Raw genomic sequence first — 24,046 nt, 5'->3', positions numbered from 1 at the left:
CACATAACCCAAATTCTCTGCATAATTCAGGAATGAATGTTCAGAGCAGTAACAAGACAATTAGATCAAACCGGGTTGCTACATAAGCTGAAATCAATTTATCTAAACTTAGAATTATTGCTAGTCTCTCTCCTGAAATATATCCCATTGCTTTTTGGAATAATACAATATTTTACTATGTAATACCTGAATCAAAATACTGTTTCCATTCTATTTTAACATACTCCATATACTAATTCTCCATCTCTGCTTATTAGTTGAAAAATGTAAATAATAAAGGATTGGACCACATGTTACAGAATTTCATACTTATATATACAATACACTTTACAAATCTAATTATAGTTTTAAGTTCTGGTGGCCTTGTTCCTGTCTGTTTAATGTGACCTCTCCATTTAATATGGGCTATTTACTGAGAACTTACATCAAATCAGTGCTTGCTCACTTCGCTCAGGATTTGGATACAAATGAAATGTCAGATGTGACTGATGTGAGTTTGTAATGGGCAGAAATTAATGGAAAATAGAGTGAAGTTGATACAGTGCAGGAAATTTTGGCAGGGATGTGATGGTTTTAAATGAGGCCATTTTTTTTGTCAGGAAAAGAGGTCTCAGGGCACAGTCTGACAAAACAGGGCTTGGAATGAGCAGTGATGATAACTGCTGTGATTAGATACCCTGGTAAACAGGGAACACATGAAACAGAAAAACAGTTTGCTTTTGTTGAAACAAAACACATTGTTGTCAAGGGGAACAGGAGAGATTCCTACACAGACTCCAAGAATAGAGTGAGCGATGTTTTAAGAGTTTGAAAGAAGGGCTCAGACCAAAATAAGGATCTGAAGTGAAAAACAGAAATTAGGGATAGAAAAAAATATGCCCTCAAACAGCAGAGGAAATACAACACTGAAAAATATATTTTCCCTCTTCCTGACAGAAAATACGTGCATTTGGTTATATATTATTATAATTGGGTATTATCTCCTTAGTAGCAGGTTTTTTCCATAACGTGCCTTTTGCTTTCTGTTTAGTTATGTAAATACTAGCCCCCCATACTCTACCCGAGGTAGTAAGTAAACTAGGCTTCACTGTGTATTCAGATCAGTTCCTTTATTCAAGCATAATTATAATAAATTAAATGTGATATTAAAAACTTGAATTGAGAAGAAGCAAGGCTATTAACTCACAAGATACTATTTTGGATAGTAGGTCAGTCTTTAAAACCTCACGCTCTCACTTCAGAAGAAAACTAATTAAGAATGTAAAAACACTGTGGTCCAGATTTGTGACTACTTATCACCTACCACAGGAACCTATTTTAAAGGTTAGTTTTGAGCAATTCCCCTTTGAATATTTTTGAACAAATATTTAATAAAATTCAGGAGCAAGATGTTGGGCTTTTAAAAATCTGTTTGCACGTGTGAGTTGCTCTGTTCTGTTGTGAAGTGTTCTTTACTTTTCTTGCTTCGTCACAGCAGACAATACTTTTTATTCTGGTTTCTTGAGGTATTGCCTTTTCTGAGGCTAGAACCAAAAGAGCTATTGATACCTGGACTTGGTGTTACAAGACAGACATGAAGGTAAGAGTTTAACTTATATTGCTATGAGTTTGCAATACACTTAAACATTACACTAGAGGTATTGCAGTGAGGGTTTTCTTCACTGTGTGCATTGGAATCACTTATTTATTGACCATTCACAGCCCCAAAGTGCTGCTCGCTACACAAGTTAACAGCTGTCTGCTAGTACAGTTCCTGGCTCCCACCTCCTCAGGCATCTTTTTCCTGTTTATACTTGTACATCAAATGGGCCTTTGGAAAAATCCCTGGTTTTCTTTTGTTCTGTTTTCTTTGTTCTGTTTCCATGCGGTCTTTTCCCTTTTGGAGATGACATGTATGGGAAATGGCTTATTGTAGCAACAGGAGACAGAAGGCAAAAACAATTGCATCATGGGTAAAACAAACATCAAAGCAAAGTGTGAGCCAAGTAGCCATGAAAAAGTTATTTCATATGTGGTATTTCAATGTGTTGAAGTCTAGCATCGGTAGGATTTTGGCAACACACAAAAAAATTGATGCAGAAAGTTACCAAACAGTTACCATGGGCTAACTCTTGTTTTTCTCAGTGTCTCTGAGAAACCAGGCAGGACGAAGGACATGCTGCACCTGCTGCAATTGGTGCATTGCCATTTCCCCTATGAAAATTCATTAAGCCTACCTGCAGAGTCACAATTCTCACTGGGCTTGGCTTGCTAAAAAAAATAAATATATATAAAAAAGCAAGCCTGAAAGCCTGTGAAAACCAAATTGGAACCTATCTTTCATTAACTACTAATTAACTGTCTGACAGCCCACATATAAAAGTGAGGGTGCTTATTGTTGGTGCTTGTTTTCACTTTATAAGGAGTTGCTGTAGGTAGCCAGCCTGATTAAGTACTTTTAACAACTCCCATCTAAAGATAATTAAATTCTGCAGTGAAATATAAGGAATCTGGCTTAAAAAAAAATAAACATTAAGTACAGCAGATATTTTTACTGAATAAACAAACGTTACTATTTCCTACACACGCATGCTGCTTTCTCATAATTTACGTAAGGTAAATGACTTTGACAACATCTTTATATTCTGTTTATATACTGCTCAGCCAAGAAAATCTGCATCTTGTGTTTCTGCAGCTCTAACCCGCTGACCCACTGGAGAGTTCTGCAGGCAACAGAGCAATAAAAGCTGCCACTGTGGGTGAAAAGCCCTCGGCAAGCAATAGTCAGCACTCTCAGAAGAACTGAACATGCCCCATCTAAGTGTATGTATTGAGTTTGTTAAATATTTATCCAGATTTAGATGTGAATAATAGAAACCACATGCTAACAGTACTCCAGCTATCTTTAAGCAGCAATGCCTACACTTTCATAGTTTGAAAGCTCTGCTTTTTAACTTGTAAAAGAAAATTGTGCTTAAGTGGGTACTATACTGATGTCAGTGCACACAACAAAACTAGCTTTAGAGGCAATCTAAATAAAACAAGAAGAAATACTTGTATTATGTTAAGAATTAATGTTAACAGTGTCACCCATTTCTACCTGACATAACAGAGAACAAGGCAAATGGAACCTTGTCCTCTATTCACTGCAGGTACCTGGAAAACTGTAAATGACCTCATGAGATCAGACTAGTCTTTTATAAAGGTAAGTTTTTAACTAGACGGTGTTATCACTTGCCCCTTGAAGTCAGTGTCTGCAGATGCATCAGAGCCATCGAACTTTAAGCAAAGCGTCACTTAGAAAGAGATGTGCACTTGAGCCCTGGTGCTGTCTAGACATCCTGCCTTTCCACAGAAGCATGGAAAAGCTTCCCACAGAGCTCATCCCCACTTCAGGCCACTTCTAAGTCATAGGATTTTCTAGTTTTATTGTGACCTAAAATACAAGTTGTGATTCTCTGTACCGATTATAGCGATTGACTCAGTCTCAGTACTTAGAAAAAGGTGCTTTTTCCCCCCTTTTAAATGTATCTCAATGAGAGGACAGATGCTCATGTGTTTTGAACTGTGCATGTTTGATCTGATTTGTCAAGCCATTCCTGCTGGCAGTTTAAATGCCACGCACACTGTGCTCGTTTCCAACCGTTCCTGTTCGTGTTCTGTACACCTCTGGAAAAGAGCAGGAAGTGCAAGCGGCACCGTTGTTAAATGTAGCCGACAAAAGCAGCCCTTCGCTAAAGCAAGTTTTATTTCTTGTTTTATTGCTCCACCTTCTGGTTAACTGCGGTTTACGTGGGATGAGAGAGAAACGATTTTCAGGCGGAATATCACCCTCTCACAGCTGACAGCCGCCACCCTCCAGCCCAGCGCTGCCCGGGGGCCGCTCCTGCCCGGGGGCCGCTCCTGCCCGGGTGCACAGGGGTGCCGGGGACACCCACACCTCACCGTGCGGCGGCTCCCTCAGTGCAGCGCCTGAGGCACCACGCACATGGCCACAACGGCCGCCGCACCTCCACTACCTTCAACTCGATCCGCCGCGGCCAGCCCCACTCTTCGGGACTTTCCGGCAGCGCTCGGGTCTCAGGAGCCAATCAGAGGAGAGTGTGCGTTCCCGCCTTGCTCTACTAGCGCGTGCCGGCCGGAAGACGTGCGTCTGCGCAGGCCGCGCTCAGCCTGAGGGCGGTCCGGACGGCGTTAGTCGGCCGCTGGACCGTGGGCGGATTTGTGCCCGGAGGAGCGACCTGCGGGCAATGCCGGCTGTGAGAGTGGTTGTTAGCCTGAGCAAGAACGAAGTTCTGTAGCCCCGTGAAGAGGACGGCCGGCTGTGTGTGGCTGGGGTGGAAGCAGTCCCTTTGTGGCCTGAGGGCAGGCTGAGGTGACGCTGTAAGGCCCGCAGGGGCGGGGACGCCTCTGGATGGGGATTTGGGCCGTGCAAGCTGTTTGAGGGTGGTGGAGGACTTCAGGCTGAGCACAAGCGGGAAAGAAGGGTTGCTGGGATGGGGAAGAGGACAGACAGGTCTCTGAGGCTGGTTTGCATCACTGGGGCACTGCTCGGGCAGCGAGGGCTGGTGTGTCTTTTGCATGCGTTGTGCGGTAATGGAATACATTAGGCTGAGCTGAGTCCCAGGTGTGACTTGCAAGTAACATCAGTAGACCCTGGGTTACACCTGTCTGAGGTTGCAAATCTGCTGTGCTCTCCAGTCTAGTTGACTTTCTTCACAGCTTCTGACAGTCAGTTCAGACTTGACTACAAGAAGCTGTAACTTCCCCACGCAATCTGTTGTGGCTGTGTGGGGAGATTCAGCAGCAGGGATTTTTGCAGAGGGGTGTATATTTTATTATTTCTTTATTAAGGGCAAATACAGTAGTGCTGTTCATAATATTTATTGGAAGAAGGATGGGGAAAGGAGAAGGTTGAACACTAATGCTGTAGGTGGTTTGTCTTAGAAGATGACGGGAAGAGCTAGAGCCAGATCAAGAGGAAGACCTCCAGGGCAGGAGACTCCCATTTCTTCTGTAGGAGCTGCATCTGTAAGTTGATTTCTTTTTTAATGAATGACACGAGGCTTTGAAATGTAATTGCTTGACTACTTCCTCTTTTAGTATTTTGCTGTCATAATAGAGCTAATTGAAATAGGTAATGTTTTTATAGCCTGTTTTGTCCACAGTGATACAGATTCATAGAATAGTTAGGGTTGGAAATGACAGCGAAGCAGAACATTCAAGGCTGCTGTTGATAAATATTTGGGCAGAGCCTGTGTCTACCAGATGTTCTGACCTGTTCCTGTTGGTTTTAATTTTAATATGCAGGACTTTGTCTCTGCATTTGAACTAGTGTCTAGGGCTTGTTTTATGCATATTTGCCCTGGTCAAACTCTAGCTTGAAAATGGCTGATCTGTATTTGAAGCCATTGCCATGTAGCTGGAGATTTTTTTTAAAGCAGTTTCTCAAATCTGTCAGTTGTCAGTAATCATCTTTCGTGTCATTAGTCTGGAGGGGTGATCCTAGTCCATTTCTTGCCAGTGTCAGATGAGTTTAAGTCATGATAGAAGACACAGTTTATAATTCTCTTTCTCAAATGTGAAATACATGGAGCTCCAATGTGAATCTTTAATGAATAGGAAAGGAATGTAGTCAACTCAGGATAGTGGTGCTCAGTGCTTAGCTAATGTTGTGTGTTGCAGTGGCACTTCTTAATGTTATTTATTCACTAGGCACTAATTGCAAAAACTGTTTTTATAAAATAAATAACTACTTGAAGTATCAGAGGCATTGTTAAAAATGAGAAGTCCAGAAATTTTAGTTACAGAGTTGGGAAGAGATTTGAATTTACTACTAATTAAATGCATATTAACTTGCAAAAAAAGAAAATTCCTCGACCTGCATTATTTTTAAGTTTGAGGTACAAAGTAATAACTCTGCTACATAATACAGGAAAAAAAGTTTAAACTTCTGTAACTGTCACATTTGAGTACTTGAGTATTCTGTACTTGGTTACTGACTTTGTTTTGGTTTACTCTTGGGAGTATGCTGTTTCTTCAGTTGCAGTAGGAAAAGTTATTCCCAACTATTGCAGGTTCATCAGACTTTGCCAATTCAGCCACCTGGCCGTCATCAGCCACGTGTTCATCCATCACTATCAGAAGAACCTGGTGCCCGTGGGTGCCAGAGCGAGAGAAGGCCAGAAGGTCAGAAAGAGTGAAAAAGTTCATTGCCCTCAAGAGCACAATTAAGGCATTCCTTAGACTATATTTCAAATTTTTCTTCTCAAAATGAGATTTATTACTGAGATTTAGAAACATTCACTCTGCATCCTTTGGGATGCAGTGTAACTGAACCAGGAATCTACTCCATCTGTACCATCTCTTCTATCAAAACAATAAATTAGAAAGCAGTTGGCACAATTACCTGCATGACTACCAATCATCAATTTCATTTTGTTGTTTTGTTATGCTTCTTGAATCTTAATAAGGAAATAAAATTTTCTTGCCTATTTTGGATCAAAGTGTATTTAAACATTTTGGTGCCAGCTGGAGCAGAAATGAAAGCTCTGTCCTCCCTGTGTTTGCAAAAAGATTGATTTGGAGGATTTACATCCCTTTTTTTTTTATCTGGCTAGTGAGCTGTTCTATTTGCTTACTAGTTAGCTGTCCGTAAATCTTAAGAATTTGTTATGTGTTACCTGAATGTTATTATGAGATGGATTTACTACTTAGCAAAAGCTGTAGCTTAACATTTCATGATTTCTCTTGGTCTTATGTATATCTGATTTTCAAAATGGAACTGTATTTACTTTTATTTATATTTAAGTGTTGACTATAATTCTTTCTCTTCCTCAAATTTTGAAACAATAGGATTACAGATTTCTGTGGGATTTCAGGAATTGTCTTTAGCAGACAGGGGTAGGCGTCGCAGAGATGTCAATGACCTTGGGGTGAACACTCGGCAAGCCATAGAACATGTTCAAGAATCAAAAACTGGTATGTTTGTATTAGACTGTAGGCATGTAAGCAAGTTGAACAAGTTTTGCTTTATTTCTGCTTTTAGTATCCTCTAGAAGATCAAGTAAATAAAATTTTTACTGTGTATTAGAAAAAGATGCAAGTTGCTCCCAGTATCTGAAGATGACGTGTCTGATGGCAAAGGGCTTCAGATGGAAGTTGTGTTGCATTTTCAATTGCAACTGTTTATATATAAGTGATGATCCTTATATGTTTCTGATGTCCACTTCTTCAGGCAGGACTCTGTAGGTTTGCTTATAGAAGTTCTGGTTTGTAATGCATTGGCCTAACCAAATTCCTAAAGGTCTGATAAATATGGAATTTGAGAATTCTTCTGAAGAAACGTTGTAGGGTAAATAACAGGTGATGCACTTCTCTCCCTGAGATGAAATTGTGCATATGAAAAGAAGCAAAAGCAGGCTGTCACAGTTGTCCTGCCTTCCTGGTAGAACACAATCCTTCTTAATGTTCAACAGTGCAGTTTCTGTTCTGGTAGTAGTTTTGTATTGCAAGTGAGCTGTGAAGTGTCACAACAATGTAACAGCAACTGTAGTCCCTTTTTGCATAACTGAATAATGGCTGGAGCACGCCATAGGCCCAAGAATGGCAAGGCTTGTTCTGCTCAAGTCACTTTGGGCCAGAAGCAGTACAGTTTTCATTCTCGCCTAGCTTTTCTGTCTAGAGCTATGATGATGCTAGGTCATGGGTCACTGTACTTTGCAGGCAGCTGTATTCCTGGCCTTTTATTTTCTCTTTATAGCTTCACACAGTTATGCTTTGTATGTTTTCATTATTTTTTATTTTCATCTGAGATGTTATATTTCAGATGGGGAAAAATGGATAATGTAACCCAAATTAAAATGGATGATCCATAATTGTCTACAATGTACTTTTTGTATGAGACTTGTGTCTTTAGGAGAAATTGAAATGATATATGAAAAAATCAGAAGAAATACTTTAAATAAGTGATCTGAAGCCACTTTTTACTGTTGTGGGTTTTTTGTTTGCTTGTTTGTTCATTTGAAAAATCTTGAAATACCTAAAAAGATGTCATCTTGTAACATATGGGAATGTGGATATCTCTAGTGATTGACACTGTTAGTTTTTGTTTTATGCTTATGATTTGTGTAAGGCAAGATTAATTTGCCCACAAAAGAAGTTTAGGTTTTGGTGAAAATTCATCTTTCTCGTATTCAGTACAAATCCTTTGGGAAAGAGGTTACTGATCTAAATTCTTGCTGTGGGAGTTTTCCTGACAACTGAAGGAAAAAAAGCTCTAATAAGTGGGTGTCTGTGATAACACTACATCTATATGAGCATTTCATATAGTTTACTGAGTCATGGGACACAACAGACCTCTAACCTTTTGTCTGAATGCCTTAGTTTTTTTTAAATGTCTCAGAACTGTTGAATTCCCATAAACTGGCAAAAGTTTGTAACTACTGACATTTTTGCCTCTCATTTTAGGTACTTCTGGTGTTAGGATAAAGCTAACTACAAATTACTTTCGTTTGACGTCTCGACCACAGTGGGCTTTATATCAGTACCATGTTGGCTATAGTCCTGAGATGGAAGCACGCCGCCTTCGATCAGCTTTGCTCTTCCAGCATGAAGAGCTAATTGGAAAGACTCATGCATTTGATGGATCAATACTATTCTTGCCAAAAAAACTAGTGAATAAGGTGTGATACAAGAATGCTATCTTACTTTTTCTTTTGACATGCGTTTTATGATGCATCTTGTTTCTTACTGGTCTAGAAGTTAGAGAATTGATGTCCCACAAGCAGTGTTTCGTTGTGTTGAATATATTGGTGTAAGCTAATTTGCTTGTATAGAGAAATTTGGTGATAAACTCCTAGTTCTCACGCTTAGGTTCTGCAGGCAAGAATAATCCTCAACATAGAAGTAGATGGTACATACAGTATTTTTCCTTCAGTTTTCTTTCTGCTTATATCTTTTCATAACTTCTGTATTTTAACATCTAAAATAATCAAAAGGGTAGATGTAGTGGGTGTATGTGGCAAGGTTTTGGTAGCTGGGTGGTCTTGGATGGCCCCTGTGGGAAAAGCTGTGGGCCTACCCTGCGCTGGAAATTTCCAGCTGGCTTCACAACAGAACGACTGTAAACCAAAGCTGAGCCCGTCAGGAAAGTTGATGGCTCCTCTCTGTTTAAAATGGGAGGGACACGCCGTGTACTGATGGTAATATATTAAGTTTATTTCTTCAAGTTGAGTCTTTTTCCTGCAATGGTAATTAGTAAGTGCTCTTCCTGTTGTCTTACTGAATTCAGCTGCTTTGTGTTTAAGGCTCCATTCTTCTCTGTTAGTCATCTTCACCCAAATGAATGAATCCTAAAGTAGTTTACAGTCATAGTAGAAATAAAATTCCCATTTGAGCAGTCTTGGAATCTTAACATGCAAGTCCAGTTGGATATCAATGGAGCAAAGTGCAGAAAAAGCCTAGTTTGCTTCTAGTTTCATTGACCTAACTTTACTTTTCTCAGGTTACTGAAGTGTTTAGTAGGACTCGAAATGGAGAGGATGTGAAGATAACAATCACATTGACTAATGAGTTGCCACCTTCTTCACCTACATGTCTTCAATTTTACAACATCATTTTTAGAAGGTTTGCTGTCCAAGTTGTATCTTTATAAGAAGCCATTCTAAAAATGTCTGACCTGTTTTTCCTTTCCAAGGAAAGGACTACAAACCAGTATTACAAATGTAAATTTGTAAGCCTTTGCAGCTACCGTTACTGTGTGGCCAGTCACATCTGGCAACATTTTAGTGTGCAGTTACATGCATGTTTCTGGCCCATGTTAGTATGAAATGAGTTCATACCTTTTTCTTGTGGAAGCAGATTTATACTGAAGTGCTAACTGTTGTGGGCAGTTAGTCCTATATCTGCCCTCCTTTTGAGTCTGCGGATTTGCTTCTTAAAGCAAATGGTGGTGCAGGACTTTGACCTGGCAAATTACTTCTTTTGCTGTAGTCTTTCCACGTAAGCTTGGTACTTGGGCTGCCTGCTTCATCTGACTGCTACATTCATCTGGGTGGTGAAAGGTTGGGTTGTATGCTAATATTCTGAAGTGATTAACTGTCATTAATAAGTGTCTGTGGCCTTCCTAAATTGAGTTTAATTAAAAGGTCACGTGTGATTGTTTTATCTGGTCAGATGAACAAAAAGTGAGGGTGGGCAGAGGGATGGGGCCATGCATAGTTTGATAGAATGAATAATAATGGTAAATGACATCCATATTTCAACTTCCAGGCTTTTGAAGATGTTGAATTTACAGCAGATTGGACGCAATTACTACAACCCCAGTGACCCAATCAGCATCCCTAATCACAGGTTTGGAAAACAGGATACTTGAGCTTAGGGGTGTGCAGGAAGAAAGGATGGTATTTTGGTACCGTTCTGGTGGTTTATTTTGTAATAAAACCATGGACTTAAATTGGTATTCCTGGGAAGCATGAGACCTCCTTCTCACTTAGTTTCTTGTATGTGGAAGATCTCATTACTCGTTACCAGTATGTATCCTGATACTACATTTAACTCCAGTGTCAGAAACCTCGCTTAAATGTCAGTAAGGCTGAGATCTCTTGAGTACTTTGATTTTAAAGCTCAGAAGTGTCTTGCCTTCATTCTGAAGGCCATTTAATCTGTGGAAATTCATACCTGGCCATACCTGGCTGTATGGGTAGTTCTGGAACTCACCTCTTGCTAGCTGTCATGTCATCTACCTGCTACAGGATCCCATACAGTGTGACTGTTGCTTATGGATATCCCTAGGCCTCTTGTACAAGTTAGTAAGCTTGAGTTTTGACTGGAGCCCCATCATATATCCATAGTGTACTCCTTGCCATTAACTTAGCTTGCATAACCTGGTTGGTGGAAGAAAGTGGACAGTGTTCTACTAGATAAACTGTTGGTGGTTTTAAAGTGTTTTGAATACCTGTACTAAAATACCTGACTAAAGATATCTTCATGTAAAATATTTTTCTTTTCTTTTTCCTTTCATTTTCTTTTTCCTTTTTTTTTTTTTTTTTTTAACTTTCAGAGCATTGTTTGTATTTGGATCATGTTTTCTCTGTGTATAGCATGAGGTGTCCCTGCCCATGGCAGGGGAGTTGGAACTAGATGATCTTAAGGTCTTTTCCAACCCTAACTGTTCTATGATTGTATGATTGACTGCTTTCTAATGTCTGGGAAATTAGGCAGAGATGACTCGGGGTGAGAATAGAGATGCTTTAAAGCACATTAAGATTCTGTTTGTTCTTCTTTGACAGGTTGATGGTTTGGCCGGGCTTCACAAGTTCTATCCTCCAGTATGAGGAAAGCATTATGTTATGTGTAGATGTGAGCCATAAGGTTCTTCGCAGTGAAACAGTGTTGGATTTTATGTATAGTCTGTATTACCAGGTTGAAGAGCAAAGGTTTAGAGATACCTGTGCTAAAGAGCTGATAGGTTTAGTTGTTCTTACAAAGTAAGTCTCTTTGTATCCTTGTTATCTTGGAGATCTGTTTATTTTTGGGGGATGTTGCATGTCCTGAAGTATACAGTGAAGCATCAGAAAATGGAAATTATGTCATTGTCAAGCAGCAAACTAATCGAAGCATTTACAAAGGCAGAAAGTACATGCTGGATTAGTTCTGTTTTTTTCATTTAGTTTTATCACGGTTTAGTTTTTAGCTGAATTGTTAGCCTGTTACAACAGAAAACTTCATGTTAATGCTGCTCATAGGAACAAAACTGCCAGCTTACATGAGTATTGCGATTAACCTTTTTGTTACTACTTTTCTGTTTGAGTTAAGAAGTAAAAAAAGAAAAGGAAAAAAGATTAAATTATTTATTTAGGTACAATAACAAAACATACAGAGTTGATGACATTGACTGGGATGCCAATCCACAGTGTACCTTTAGAAAATCAGATGGTTCTGAGATCAGCTACATCGACTACTACAAAAGGGTATGGAAACTGAACTGTCAGTGTGTGTGTTATGCTGTGTCCAGTCCTCTTGAGCATCTTTATTAATAATCTGGATGATGGAGCAGAGTGTACTCTCAGCGAGTTTGCTGATAATTTACCAGAGGTAGAATATATGGACAGTCTTTAAAGGAATTACTCTTTGATACCTTTGGTTCTTTGAAACAAAATTTACGTATGCCTTTTGTAGCTTAACCTCCTCTACCATGGAGGCCTACTGCTGTAGTTGTGAAATCTTTCTGCTCATCAGTTTCAACTGTAAAACAGGATGAGGCTTAAAAAAAACTAGAAGCAAAACTTAGGATATCCGTTCTGGTTCAGGATATAGGATATATTTTCTCTGCTTTTTTCGACTTTGCTGTGATCTCACTTTTTTGTTTTTAAATGCTACCCTTTGGATGAGTTCTGAGGTATCATTCTCTTTAAGAAAAAGTTAAACTATGAAGTATGTTTGTTGACATGAATAACTGCTACAGACCAACTCTTGCCAAATGCAAGGAAAGGTTGTTGAGTTTCAGAAACTTCACTGGGAATCTTTTTTGATTCTTGTGTTGTCTTGAATTAAATTGTTCTATAGGGCAGGAACTTTGCCCGTTACTGAACTGAAATGAGCATCCTCATCTTGAACTGGGTACTGTGGGTGATACAGCCTAGAGCAAGGCAGAAGCATTGTTGCTGTTGTCTCTTAAAAGCCAATAATTGGATCTCACCAGTAGAGAGAATAGTGCTTCCCTGTTTGGCCTTTTCTGACAAAGCCTATTCCTTTCAAGTTAGATGGACTAACTCAAAAAAGTTGCTGGTTGCTTTTGTTTTGGTTTAGTTTGTTTTAGGAAAAGTACTAATTTTCTAAAGTGAGCATGATTATTAAGAAAACTGTTATGAATAAACTAATGTACAATATACATTTGTAATACAGCAATATAATCAGGAAATTACTGACTTGAACCAGCCTGTCTTGATCAGTCAGTGCAGAAGGAAGGGAGGAAACATGATGCCAGGACCTGTGGTTCTAATTCCAGAGCTGTGCTTCCTAACAGGTACTGTAGCATTGTTTCTTATCAAACCATCTGTTAAATCATAATGCATACTGAAAATGGTATTTTGACAGCACCCTCTTACCAAGTTAAGTAGAAGTGTTTTGTGTGTGTAAACATGAGTTTAGACTGAAGTTTTGCAGCCAAAAGATTAGATTATATAAATGCAGCTAAAGAGTTTGAGGGGGTTTGATGTTGTGTAGTTTTTACGTGTGGTGTTAAACACTGGCCTACTGATAACTTCAAGAGTTTATTGGAGGTAGAACTTCTGCTTAAGAAAAAAAGGTACATTTACTATAAATTGATAATTTTGTAAGATATTTAAGTACCTTATTACTCTGAGATACTGACTTTGCACTAACCATACCTGTCCATCTCAGCACTGTTTTGTTTTCCTTTGGAAAATATAACTCAACAGCTGCATCTGTTGTGTGGTTTCCTCTCAAGTGCAAAAATCCAGAATTTCCTTTTTTTCTGTGCAGATGGGAATGTGTGTACAGGGAGCAACTGAAAACCTTGATTACTCCTGACACTTTGTGTCTGCAGTGCACATACGGTTAATCTGCATGACTTGCAAGTTTGCTTTTCTTAGTCTTTTTACTCAGAAAAAGATTTTGCTGTTAACAGGATTAACTGAGAAGATGCGTAATGATTTTAATATGATGAAAGACTTGGCTTTTCATACACGACTGCCACCTGAGCAAAGGCAACGTGAAATTGGAAGACTTGTTGAGTATATCCGAAAGTATGCTACCTTAATGTCTTTTGTACTATTTTATCATACAAATTTTTCATGACAAACTACTTTCCTGTAACAACACTTTGGAAATCATACTGGTTTTAAAAAAAGTCTTAGCAAGAACAGTTTTCTTTGTTTTAATTTAAATCCTGTTTTTAAACAGAGATGACAATGTTCAGAAGGAACTCCGAGACTGGGGTTTAAGCTTTGATTCTCATTTATTATCCTTTACGGGAAGAGTTGTTCAAGGAGAAAAGATCCTTCAATCGGGAAATGTGGTAAATAAAGCAACTTCTAAATATTTTGGATAAACTGATAAAGCAAGTTCTTTAGGAAGGAGGTACCGCGTACTGGTTGATAAGTGAAGGATTGTAAGTGAAGACCTTATACACAAATCTCTGTCCAAACAGGAGACACTCAAACTTCTTAATTTGTTTACAGGTTCTGTTTGGAAGCCCCTGGAGGTTTTCCTGTCTTCTGTTACAATAGTGTCTTCCTTGCAAAGCAGTCCCTCTGTCTAAAAGTCATTTCAGATACACAAACTAGGAGACTATAGGTGTTTCTAACTAGCTTCTATTTGTTAAAACACCAGTGCTTTAAAATGAGAACCCACTATTTTTTTTCAGTAGGTAGAATACATACACTATCTGTTCAGTCAGAGGTGAGGTAACTTAGAGGTGAATAACTTGGATTTCAATAGGTTGCCATAAAACATGATGTATTTGTTCTCTAGTAGAAGTCTTTGTTTTGAATAGATGCAAAAGGGCATCTTACAGTATCTTTATTTGTGTATCTGTGTTTGGTAAAGGGCTTTTTTGTGTGTGTTGGGTGTTATTGAAAAGATCTGGTATCTTCATAGTAATACTTTCTCAGCAATTACCTTACTAAAATGGAAAATGTAAGAAAAATAAGTCAGTGCTTAAACAGCTGCGTCTTTGTAGCACAGAATCTGTGTGGCAAATAGCAGCAACTTGGCTAAAAATCGTAAGTATCTTTGCATCATTATGAATGAAGCATTTGAAGAGTGATTTTTTTGAAAGGGCTAGTAAAGCTTATTTTCAGTCAGTGACAAGAGCAGTAAAGGAATGGTTCAGAATCATTTATATTTTTCTAGGCAGAAGCATTCCAATCTGTTCCTGAAGTGTATCAGGAAGTAGTTGTGGTATAGTTTATTCAGGAGGGTGTTGATTTTCTTCCTTTACTGTCTCTTATTTACAGTTTGATTACAATCCTCAGTTTGGTGATTGGTCAAAGGAAACTAGGGCAGCTCCCTTAATATGTCCCAAGCCCTTGGACAACTGGTTATTAATATACACACGCCGCAACTATGACACTGCTAATACATTGCTTCAAAATCTGTTTAAAGTCACACCAGCTATGGGAATCAAAATGAACAAGGCAACCATGTAAGTGTCTTTAGAAAAGCTGATGGAAATATCATTTTATTCTGAAGGCATAACTGTTAGCATGCTTAGGCTGTTAAATGAGGAGTATAGTATAGTGTGTCACACTACCAAGTTCTGTGAGATTTGTGCTAAAGTAAAGTTGATTTCGGTAAACAAATTGTTCAGTTTTATCCAGTGACTGACTTCTTACACTTTTACTGGTAAGAGTTTTCACTGGAGGTTCAAACATGACAAAACCAAACCATGTCAGATGTAAAGTTGTTGAGCAAATCCTTCTCATGTGAAGCCATATTTAATATGAAAAGGAGTTCTGGATTACATGGTTTAGTGTGTGATGTCCCTGCCCATGGCAGGGGTTTGAAACTAGATAGTCTTAAGGTCCTTTCCAACCCTAACTATTCTGTGTATTTTCTTGCTGACTTTGGATGTATTCTGATTTTTTCTCATTGCAAACATCTTCGAGTACCTGTGCTTGCTTTTAACTTTGAATTTCATTGCTGTTGGAAGCCTGAATTATGGGTGATCCCTCTTAAAATCTTCAAAATGTGTGTCTGTTGTATGTTTATTAATAGCTGTAAAAGTGACACTTCATACAGCACTGATGCATAATGAGCACTTGTGTTTTTGCTGAAGTTTCAATAGCTGTTAGTTGGGTTTTTTTTCTGTAAGCATTTTTCTCTTCCTTTTCAGGATTGAAGTAGATGATAGAACAGAAGCTTATTTAAGGGGTTTACAGCAAAGTATTACCTCTGACACAAACATAGTATGTATTTGAACCTGTAATTTCAAATTGCATTAAACTCTGTTATTGGTGTTTTAAGACTAGTGGGATTCATTCTCAGAAATAAAACTCTTGGCTCCTGAGTATCTGCTGTATGCCTACTCATACTGCTGTTCAAACTCCAGACTAACTATGAGTATCCCTCTGGGAAAAGAGCCTTTGTACTTTGCTCTGGAGCATGGGCACTGAAACTTTACAGGTATTTCTTTCACTGTGAACACTTGAATATTCCTCTTGAGCGTAAGAAACTTTTAAAGATCTACAACTGTGATGTAAATCTGAGTGTGCAGCTTCTTAAAAACATTCCTTTTTTTCTTTAAAGGTAGTTTGTGTTTTGTCTAGTAGCCGAAAGGATAAATATGATGCTATCAAGAAGTACTTATGTACAGATTGTCCTGTTCCAAGTCAATGTGTGATTGCTCGCACTTTAAGCAAGCCTCAGACCGTTATGGCCGTAGCAACAAAAATTGCCTTACAAATGAACTGTAAAATGGGTGGAGAACTTTGGAGTGTTGAGATCCCAGTAAGTGATTATTTTAATTTTTTTTAATGGTAATAGCTTTTTTTTATTGAGCCTTACTTCAAAACAAAGCCTTCCCCCCCCCCCCCCCCCCCCAAAAGAAAAGAAAACTGAATATTGTTTGTGTAGTTTCTTTCTTCTCTATGAGAAGAGGTGTGAAGTTAAATATGACATAAGGAGATACATAATTCAAGAACTCTGTGCCTGAGGTTTGTTGAAGTATCCTGAAACCACAGGCCTTATGTCAGGATCTTGTTTGGCTGTAGGATGGAGATGATGGGTGCTTTGGCATGTCTTCATGTACTAATATGTGTTCTGTATTGATTCCTTTCAAGCTGAAACAGGTAATGGTTGTGGGAATTGATTGTTACCATGATACAGTATCTGGAAAGCAGTCAATTGCAGGATTTGTCTCTAGCCTGAATCAAACAATGACACGGTAAGATTTGAATGGGGTAAGGGGAGTGGGGGGAGAAATAATCTTTGTATCTCCCTTAACTGAGAAGTAGTTTGTATATTGTCATCATGAAAGCGTCCAGATTGATTTACTGTACGTAGTTAATGAGAACTTTATATTGTGAATTATTTTTTCCACTCTGTCCCTTAAGGAATAGCCTTGTCCTTCTTCCACAGTGCTTGGGAGGGGGGCCAAGTAGCGGGACAAGGGCTGGGATGGATAGAGGGCATCAGAGCTGGGGATCCTCTGCCTTTGGCTGACTTGTGTAAAAGCTTTTTGAGCGGAGTTGCACGTGGTGCTAAGGCATTTGTCTACCGCAGGGGCTTTGCGAGGGAAATACTGCACTAGCGCACTAACTCTTGCTTGACTGCATTGACCTGCAATAAGACTTAAGTGCTCATAGCCTTTTAAAAATAACTTGATTGAGGTAAGCCTGGGAAATGCTTGGCAGCTCATCTGTTGTTTTGTTCTTCACAGGTGGTTCTCCCGCTGTGTTGTTCAAAGTCGTGGGCAAGAACTCGTGGATGGGCTCAAAGCCTGCTTGCAGAGTAAGGGATGGCTTTCTGTTCTTCTTGATTCAGAGCTAAGAAAGACAGTTTAGCTTCTCAAAACACATTTCCTCAGCTGCCTTGAGGGGAGTCATTACCAAATTAAAAATATTGCTGAAAATTAATAGCATTTTGTATGCATTCCTCCACTGATTCACATATTTCTTGATAAGCGTATGCTGCTTATCAGTGAGCTTCAAAGAATGCTTTAAAGGAGATGGATTTAAAGGATGACAGCTCCTTGCTGTGATAGAGGCCAGCAGAGTAGATAACCTCCTTGTGCTCTTTCTTTTTTTGCAGGTAACACTTGTGTATCATGATGCATACCTGTTTCTGATTAGTGAAAGACTGAGGACCTTAGGTTCCAAAACTTAGGGCTCTTTTCCCAGTAATAAAAACCTATTTTTGTTGTGGAAAGATTTTTCATGATAGCTAACAGCTTTTACTCTTTCTTTTTAAGCTGCTTTAAGAGACTGGTTCAAGTGGAATAAGTATTTGCCCTCTCGTATTATTGTTTATCGTGATGGTGTAGGAGATGGACAACTATATACTTTGGTTAATTATGAAGTGCCTCAATTTTTGGATTGCTTGAAGAGTGTTGGTAAAGACTACAAGTAAGTCTGTTTCCAACAGCCCCCTTTTTTACACTACAAGAGTAAAAGGATGCTGGGGCATGAATTAGCAGGGCTCATTTGGAGAGCTTTAAACTAGATTCGAAGGGGGATGGGGTTGTAGCTGGGCTTGCCCCAGTGAGGCAGCACTCCAGAACTGATGAAGACTGGGAGGCCTCCTATAATCCTAGGGTGAAATCTGTGTGCTCAGCTCGCTCCCTGGAATGTCTGTACACCAGTGCACGCAGCATGGGAAATAAGCAGGAGGAGTTGGAAACCTATGTTAAGTCAGGAGACTATGATCTGGTGGCAATTACAGAGACGTGCTGGGACAGCTCACATGACTGGAATATAGTCATGGAGGGCTATGTCCTCTTCAGGAAAGACAGGCCAGCCAGGCGGGGTGGTGGGGTTGCTCTTTATGTGCGGGAGCAACTACAATGCACTGAGTTCTGTCCAGGGACAGATGACGAGCGAGTTGAGAGTCTGTGGGTGAGAATTAAGGGGCAGGCTGGCAGGGGGGATACTGTTGTAGGTGTCTGTTACAGACCACCAGATCAGGGTGAGGAAGTTGACGAGGCCTTCTACAGGCAGCTGAGAGCGGCCTCACAGTCACAGGCCGTGGTCGTCGTGGGGGATTTTAACTTCCCTGATGTTTGCTGGAAGGACCACTCAGCAACCCAGCCACAGTCTGGGAGGTTCCTCCAGTGTATGGATGATAACTTCCTCCTGCAAATGGTGGATGAGCCAACCAGGAGAGGAGCGCTACTGGATCTCATCCTCACTAACGAGGATCTGGTCGAAGCAGTAAGGGTTGAGGGCTGCCTTGGTTGCAGCAACCACGAGATGGTGGAGTTCAGAATCTTGTGTGGTAGGACCAGTAGAATACCAAGTAGAATTGCAACCCTGGACTTTAGCAGGGCAAACTTTGGCCTTTTCAAGCAATTGCTAGGGGAAATCCCATGGGCAAGGCTGTTTGAAGGTAAAGGGGCCCAAGATAGTTGGTTGGCATTCAAGGATTGCTTTTTCCGAGCTCAAGATCGGAGCATCCCGACACGCAGGAAGTCAAGGAAGAGGGCCAGGAGACCTGCGTGGCTAAATAGGGAATTGCTGGGTATGCTCAAGTGGAAGAGGAGAGTTTACAGGTCATGGAAGGAGGGCATGGCCACTTGGGAGGAATATAAGGCTGCTGCTAGAGGATGTAGGAAGGCAGCTAGGAGGACTAAGGCCTCCTTAGAATTAAACCTGGCAAGAAGGGTCAAGGACAGCAAAAAGAGCTTTTTTAAATACATGGCAGACAAAACTAACACCAGAGGCAGTGTAGGCCCACTGATGAACGGGATGGGTGCCCTGGTGACAGAAGATACAGAGATGGCAGAGTTACTGAATGCCTTCTTTGTCTCTGTCTACTCTGCTGCAGGCGGTCCTGAAGAGCCCTGTACCCCTGAGACCTTAGATGAAGTCAGGTCGACGGAGCGGTTTGCCTTAGTCGATGAGGAATGGGTTAGAGACCAGTTGAGCAATCTGGACATCCATAAATCCATGGGTCCAGATGGGATGCACCGGCGGGTGCTGAGGGAACTGGTGGAAGTCATTGCTAGACCACTCTCCATCATCTTTACCAAGTCTTGGGAAACAGGAGAGGACTGGAGGAAAGCAAATGTCACTCCAGTCTTCAAAAAGGGCAAGAAGGAGGACCCGGGTAACTATAGACCGGTCAGCCTCACCTCCATCCCTGGGAAAGTGATGGAATACCTTATCCTTGGTACCATCTTAAGGCATATCAAGGATAAGAGGGTTATGAGGGGCAGTCAACATGGCTTCACCAAGGGGAAATCATGTTTGACCAGTCTCTTAGCCTTTTATGAGGAAATAACACAGTGGATGGATGGTGGTCTACCTTGACTTCAGCAAAGCATTTGACACAGTCTCCCACAGCATCCTCACAGCTAAATTGAGGAAGTGTGGACTGGATGATCAGGTAGTGAGGTGGACTGGCTGAAGGAGAGAAGCCAGAGAGTTGTAGTCTATGGGGCAGAGTCTAGTTGGAGGCCTGTAACTAGTGGAGTGCCTCAAGGGTCAGTACTAGGACCAGTATTATTTAATACATTCATCAGGGATTTAGATGAGGGAATTGAGTGTACTATCAGCAAGTTTGCTGATGACACTAAGCTGGGAGGAGTGGCTGACATGCCAGAAGGCTGTGCTGCCATCCAGCGAGACCTGGACAGGCTGGAGAGTTGGGCAGGGAATAACTTGATGAAATATAACAAAGGAAAGTGTAGAGTCCTGCATCTGGCAGGAACAACCCCAGGTTCCAGTATAGGTTGGGAAATGACCTGTTAGAGAGCAGTGTAGGGGAGAGGGACCTGGGGGTCCTAGTGGACGACAGGATGACCATGAGCCAACACTGTGCCCTTGTGGCCAAGAAGGCCAATGGCATCCTGGGGTGTATTAGAAGGGGGGTGGTTAGTAGGTCGAGAGAGGTCCTCCTTCCCCTCTACTCTGCCCTGGTGAGACCCCATCTGGAGTATTGTGTCCAGTTCTGGGCCCCTCAGTTCAAGAAGGACAGGGAGCTGCTGGAGAGAGTCCAGCGCAGGGCAACGAAGATGATTAAGGGAGTGGAGCATCTCCCTTATGAGGAAAGACTGAGGGAGCTGGGTCTTTATAGTTTGGAGGAGACTGAGGGGTGACCTTATTAGTGTATATAAATATATAAAGGGGGAGTGTCACGAGGATGGAGCCAGGCTCTACTCAGTGGCAAACAATGATAGGACAAGGGATAATGGGTACAAACTGGAACACAAGAGGTTCCACTTAAACTTGAGAAGAAACTTCTTCTCAGTGAGGGTGACGGAACACTGGAACAGGCTGCCCAGGGAGGTTGTGGAGTCTCCTTCCCTGGAGACATTCAAAACCCGCCTGGACGCATTCCTGTGTAACATTATCTAGGTGTTCCTGCTCCGTCAGGAGGATTGGACTAGATGATCTTTCGAGGTCCCTTCCAATCTCTAGCATACTGTGATACTGTGAAGAGAAATACACACCTGGGTACAAAAAGTGGTTACTGATGAAGATTGTTTCCTTTTCATCCTTATTTATTTTGATTTGAGCTCAAGTAACTGCTTTTTACATGATTTGAGATACCTAACTTGTAATATATCAGGAAAAGTTTTTAGTACACACACCACTTGAGTATTCAGTGTACATACTCTTCAGGCATTCTTCATCCATATGGTAGTCAATACCTTTCTTTCCAACTGTTCGATCATGTCTTGTAGGTCAGTTTTTTAATTAGCACTTCTGAAGGGACTGACTGTCATCCAGTCACTTTTGTTCTGTGCAGTTTTCGACATTTTGTTGTAAAACTTAACAATTGCAGTGACTTGGCCTCATAATCTGCTTTGGAAAATGAAAAGATATCCTGACAAGGCAGCACAATGCAAGTTACAGTAGTAGAAACTGAAGTGCTTAACTACTTTTGTTTGGCTTCTGTAATTACTTGCTCTTTACCAAAACCACTATTAAAACACATTGTCTCCTCTGTGAAAATTGAGGGGGAGAGGGTAGAAATAAGGTCTGTAGTTAGAAGATCCCTTTTTAGTAAGTTTTGTGTCTCCCTATTAAGTTAAATACAAGCTGGGTTGGTGAGTAATAGTATCAAAGTTACACCTGAAACTAAAAATCTCAAGTATGAACGTCGTATTTAAATCAATGAATTGGTGAACTTGCATGTGAAATTAATGTTCTGGAGAACTTTCAAGCTTGTTTGTAATTTGAAGTTCTAAAGAATCTTCTTCTGAATTACTTAGTGCATTTTTTTGCCATAATTTTGTTGTTGTTGTCTTATTTTCACTTATGTTAGTCCAAGGCTTACTGTGATAGTTGTGAAGAAACGAGTGAATACCAGGTTCTTCGCAGGGAGTATGGGAGCACTTAAAAACCCACCCCCTGGTACTGTTGTTGATGTGGAGGTTACCAGACCAGAATGGTGAGTTTGTATAGAAGTAGCATGTCTGTTTGCTGGCAACCTGATAATAAAGGAAATGTATCTGATATTAAATTGATTGGGGGATCGTGTAGAGTAGTGCTTTCTGTACTTCTGTCCTTTGGTAAAGAAATCACAGTGACTGTGTAGATGAAGGAAATGGACAAACTTAAGTTTTCATTATGGAACACTTCACAGTTTCCAACATCCAGGATTTGTATACTTTGCAGCGTCACGTATGTTTTAAGGAAATGTGCAGGGTGGGTATGGGGAGGAAAACTGTGAAGAAAGGTCTTAAGACTTGTTGCATAGCATAAGATTATTTATGTTCTTCCAGATCTCCTGGCCTTTCAGGAATAGGGGAAGCTGATTTTTGTGGTCAAAGGATAAGTGTATTTTGGGGGTTTACTCAATATGCATAAAGTGACTTGAAAAAATAAGACAAATCCACACAAAGCAGCTATTTCTGTACCAGACCGCTGAGGTTCTGTTTCTTCTATTACAGGTATGATTTCTACATTGTGAGTCAGGCAGTGAGAAATGGTTGTGTTGCACCCACTCATTACAACGTAATTTATGACACTAGCAAACTGAAACCTGATCATATACAACGTTTAACCTACAAGCTTTGCCACATGTATTATAATTGGTCGGTAAGTATTTCCTCTGGGAAATGATAATGTTTTTCTTCTAAGATTGCATGTCAGTATGCAATAACAACCCACAAGAGGGTAGAAAAAGGCATCCTTAAAACAAGCCAAAAAGGCATCCTTAAAACAACCCAAAAAGCCTGCAGGTATGCTCTTGACCTAGAGTGGTGAAGTCTGGAGATTAAAATAATCTTTATTCTTACTAGGAAATACTTGCTTTAAGTAGTATTTCCAAATTCTCTGTCAAAACAAAAACTGAAATGATTATTTTTCTTACTTGCAGAAATACTTAGTTCTTTGTATGGAGATGGAACAGGGCTCCTCCATTTCCCTTAAGGCTTCCCTTGTTGCACACCCAGATCAGCACACAATTGGCTCATGCCCAAGATGTGCTTTGTATCTGTCAGTTTGGTGATCAGAAATTCTGCATGTGACTTACACTTCAGTGTCAAACGTAAACCTGTGTGAGAGGCTTTTTTGGAGTGAGGAGGGGAATGGAGCTTGGCAATTTTGGCACCTGTTGTTCTGTGAAGCAGATTTCTTTAACATGCTCAGTGTATGTGATGTTTTTTTTCACAAACGGGCATAGTCTACAAGAATTGTACATTTTACATGTACCCAGACTGTTGAACTCCGGGGCTCTGCTACAGTGAATGTGTGCTTATTTAATGACTTGAAAGTAATTCCTTTTATCTTTTTCCCTCTGCAGGGTGTTATCAGAGTACCTGCTCCCTGCCAGTATGCTCATAAACTGGCTTTCCTTGTTGGTCAGAGCATTCACAGAGAGCCAAACCTGTTACTTTCAGACAGACTCTACTATCTTTAAAGTTGAGTTACCAGCTAAAAAAACCATTGTAGTTCCTTTCCAGGGCATGGGAAATTGTCTGAGACCTGATTTTGGTTTGGTTTTCTTCTGAAGGGACACGTGCATGGCATAATAAGCATGGGCAGTGTGGAAGTTTTTCACAGTAGCAGGAAGAAGCTTGAGATCTGCTACCTGTAAAAATTACATTATTTGGCATGATTTTTTAATACTTATTTAATAGAGTTTCTGGGATTCTTCACAAAAGGTTATCTGTTGTTCTTAAGTTTTAGGGGAAGCCTTACACAGAATAATTAGGATTCAGGCTAGCATATTACACTGTCAAATTCAAAATGCAGCTGTTGCTTCCTTGTTTTCATTGGCTATTGAAATGAGGGCAGAATTATTTCTGTATCTTACCATAGCTCCAGGAACACATTTATGAGACAAGGCTAGGGAGTGCTTTCAACAAGAAGGTATGGCTTAGAACTGGAATGCTGTTGTGGGGGCCGTGTGACTTGCACTGGACTGAGGTGCTTTT

General features: G+C 40.3%; 1 protein-coding gene and 1 long non-coding RNA gene across 3 annotated transcripts in view; both read left to right on the top strand.

Annotated features, from left to right (window-relative positions):
* The window catches only part of LOC133275890 (uncharacterized), a 141,488-nt gene extending 137,717 nt beyond the window's left edge, over positions 1–3,771 (top strand). Inside the window, exons 3-6 of one of the 2 annotated variants that reach the window (XR_009745723.1) lie at positions 1,506–1,579; positions 2,675–2,802; positions 3,092–3,131; positions 3,573–3,771. This is a non-coding gene — a long non-coding RNA (uncharacterized LOC133275890). Of the gene's footprint in view, positions 1–1,505; positions 1,580–2,674; positions 2,803–3,091 lie in introns of both variants that reach the window. The other variant, XR_009745722.1, reaches the window with a different exon arrangement.
* Positions 3,772–4,297: 526 nt separating this feature from the next.
* Positions 4,298–23,628, top strand: PIWIL1 (piwi like RNA-mediated gene silencing 1). Its single transcript, XM_061466163.1, has 21 exons — positions 4,298–4,316; positions 4,927–5,010; positions 6,057–6,168; positions 6,835–6,960; positions 8,449–8,663; positions 9,485–9,606; positions 10,252–10,332; positions 11,271–11,468; positions 11,840–11,951; positions 12,886–13,006; positions 13,631–13,748; positions 13,906–14,020; positions 14,961–15,148; positions 15,839–15,911; positions 16,252–16,452; positions 16,785–16,888; positions 17,384–17,454; positions 17,915–18,068; positions 21,931–22,056; positions 22,559–22,706; positions 23,413–23,628. Exons 2-21 carry the CDS (start codon positions 4,930–4,932, stop codon positions 23,527–23,529), a joined length of 2,583 nt encoding a protein of 860 aa, XP_061322147.1. The 5' UTR covers positions 4,298–4,316; positions 4,927–4,929; the 3' UTR covers positions 23,530–23,628.
* The last annotated feature ends 418 nt before the right edge of the window (positions 23,629–24,046 follow it).

Source organism: Pezoporus flaviventris, unplaced genomic scaffold, assembly GCF_033815535.1.
Source record: "Pezoporus flaviventris isolate CSIRO_AGI_PZ_B2104156 unplaced genomic scaffold, CSIRO_AGI_Pfla_v1 ptg000041l, whole genome shotgun sequence".
Taxonomy (NCBI): Eukaryota; Metazoa; Chordata; class Aves; order Psittaciformes; family Psittacidae; genus Pezoporus; species Pezoporus flaviventris.
Note: the sequence above shows the minus strand (reverse complement) of the source record. Positions and strands in the feature narration are given on the sequence as shown.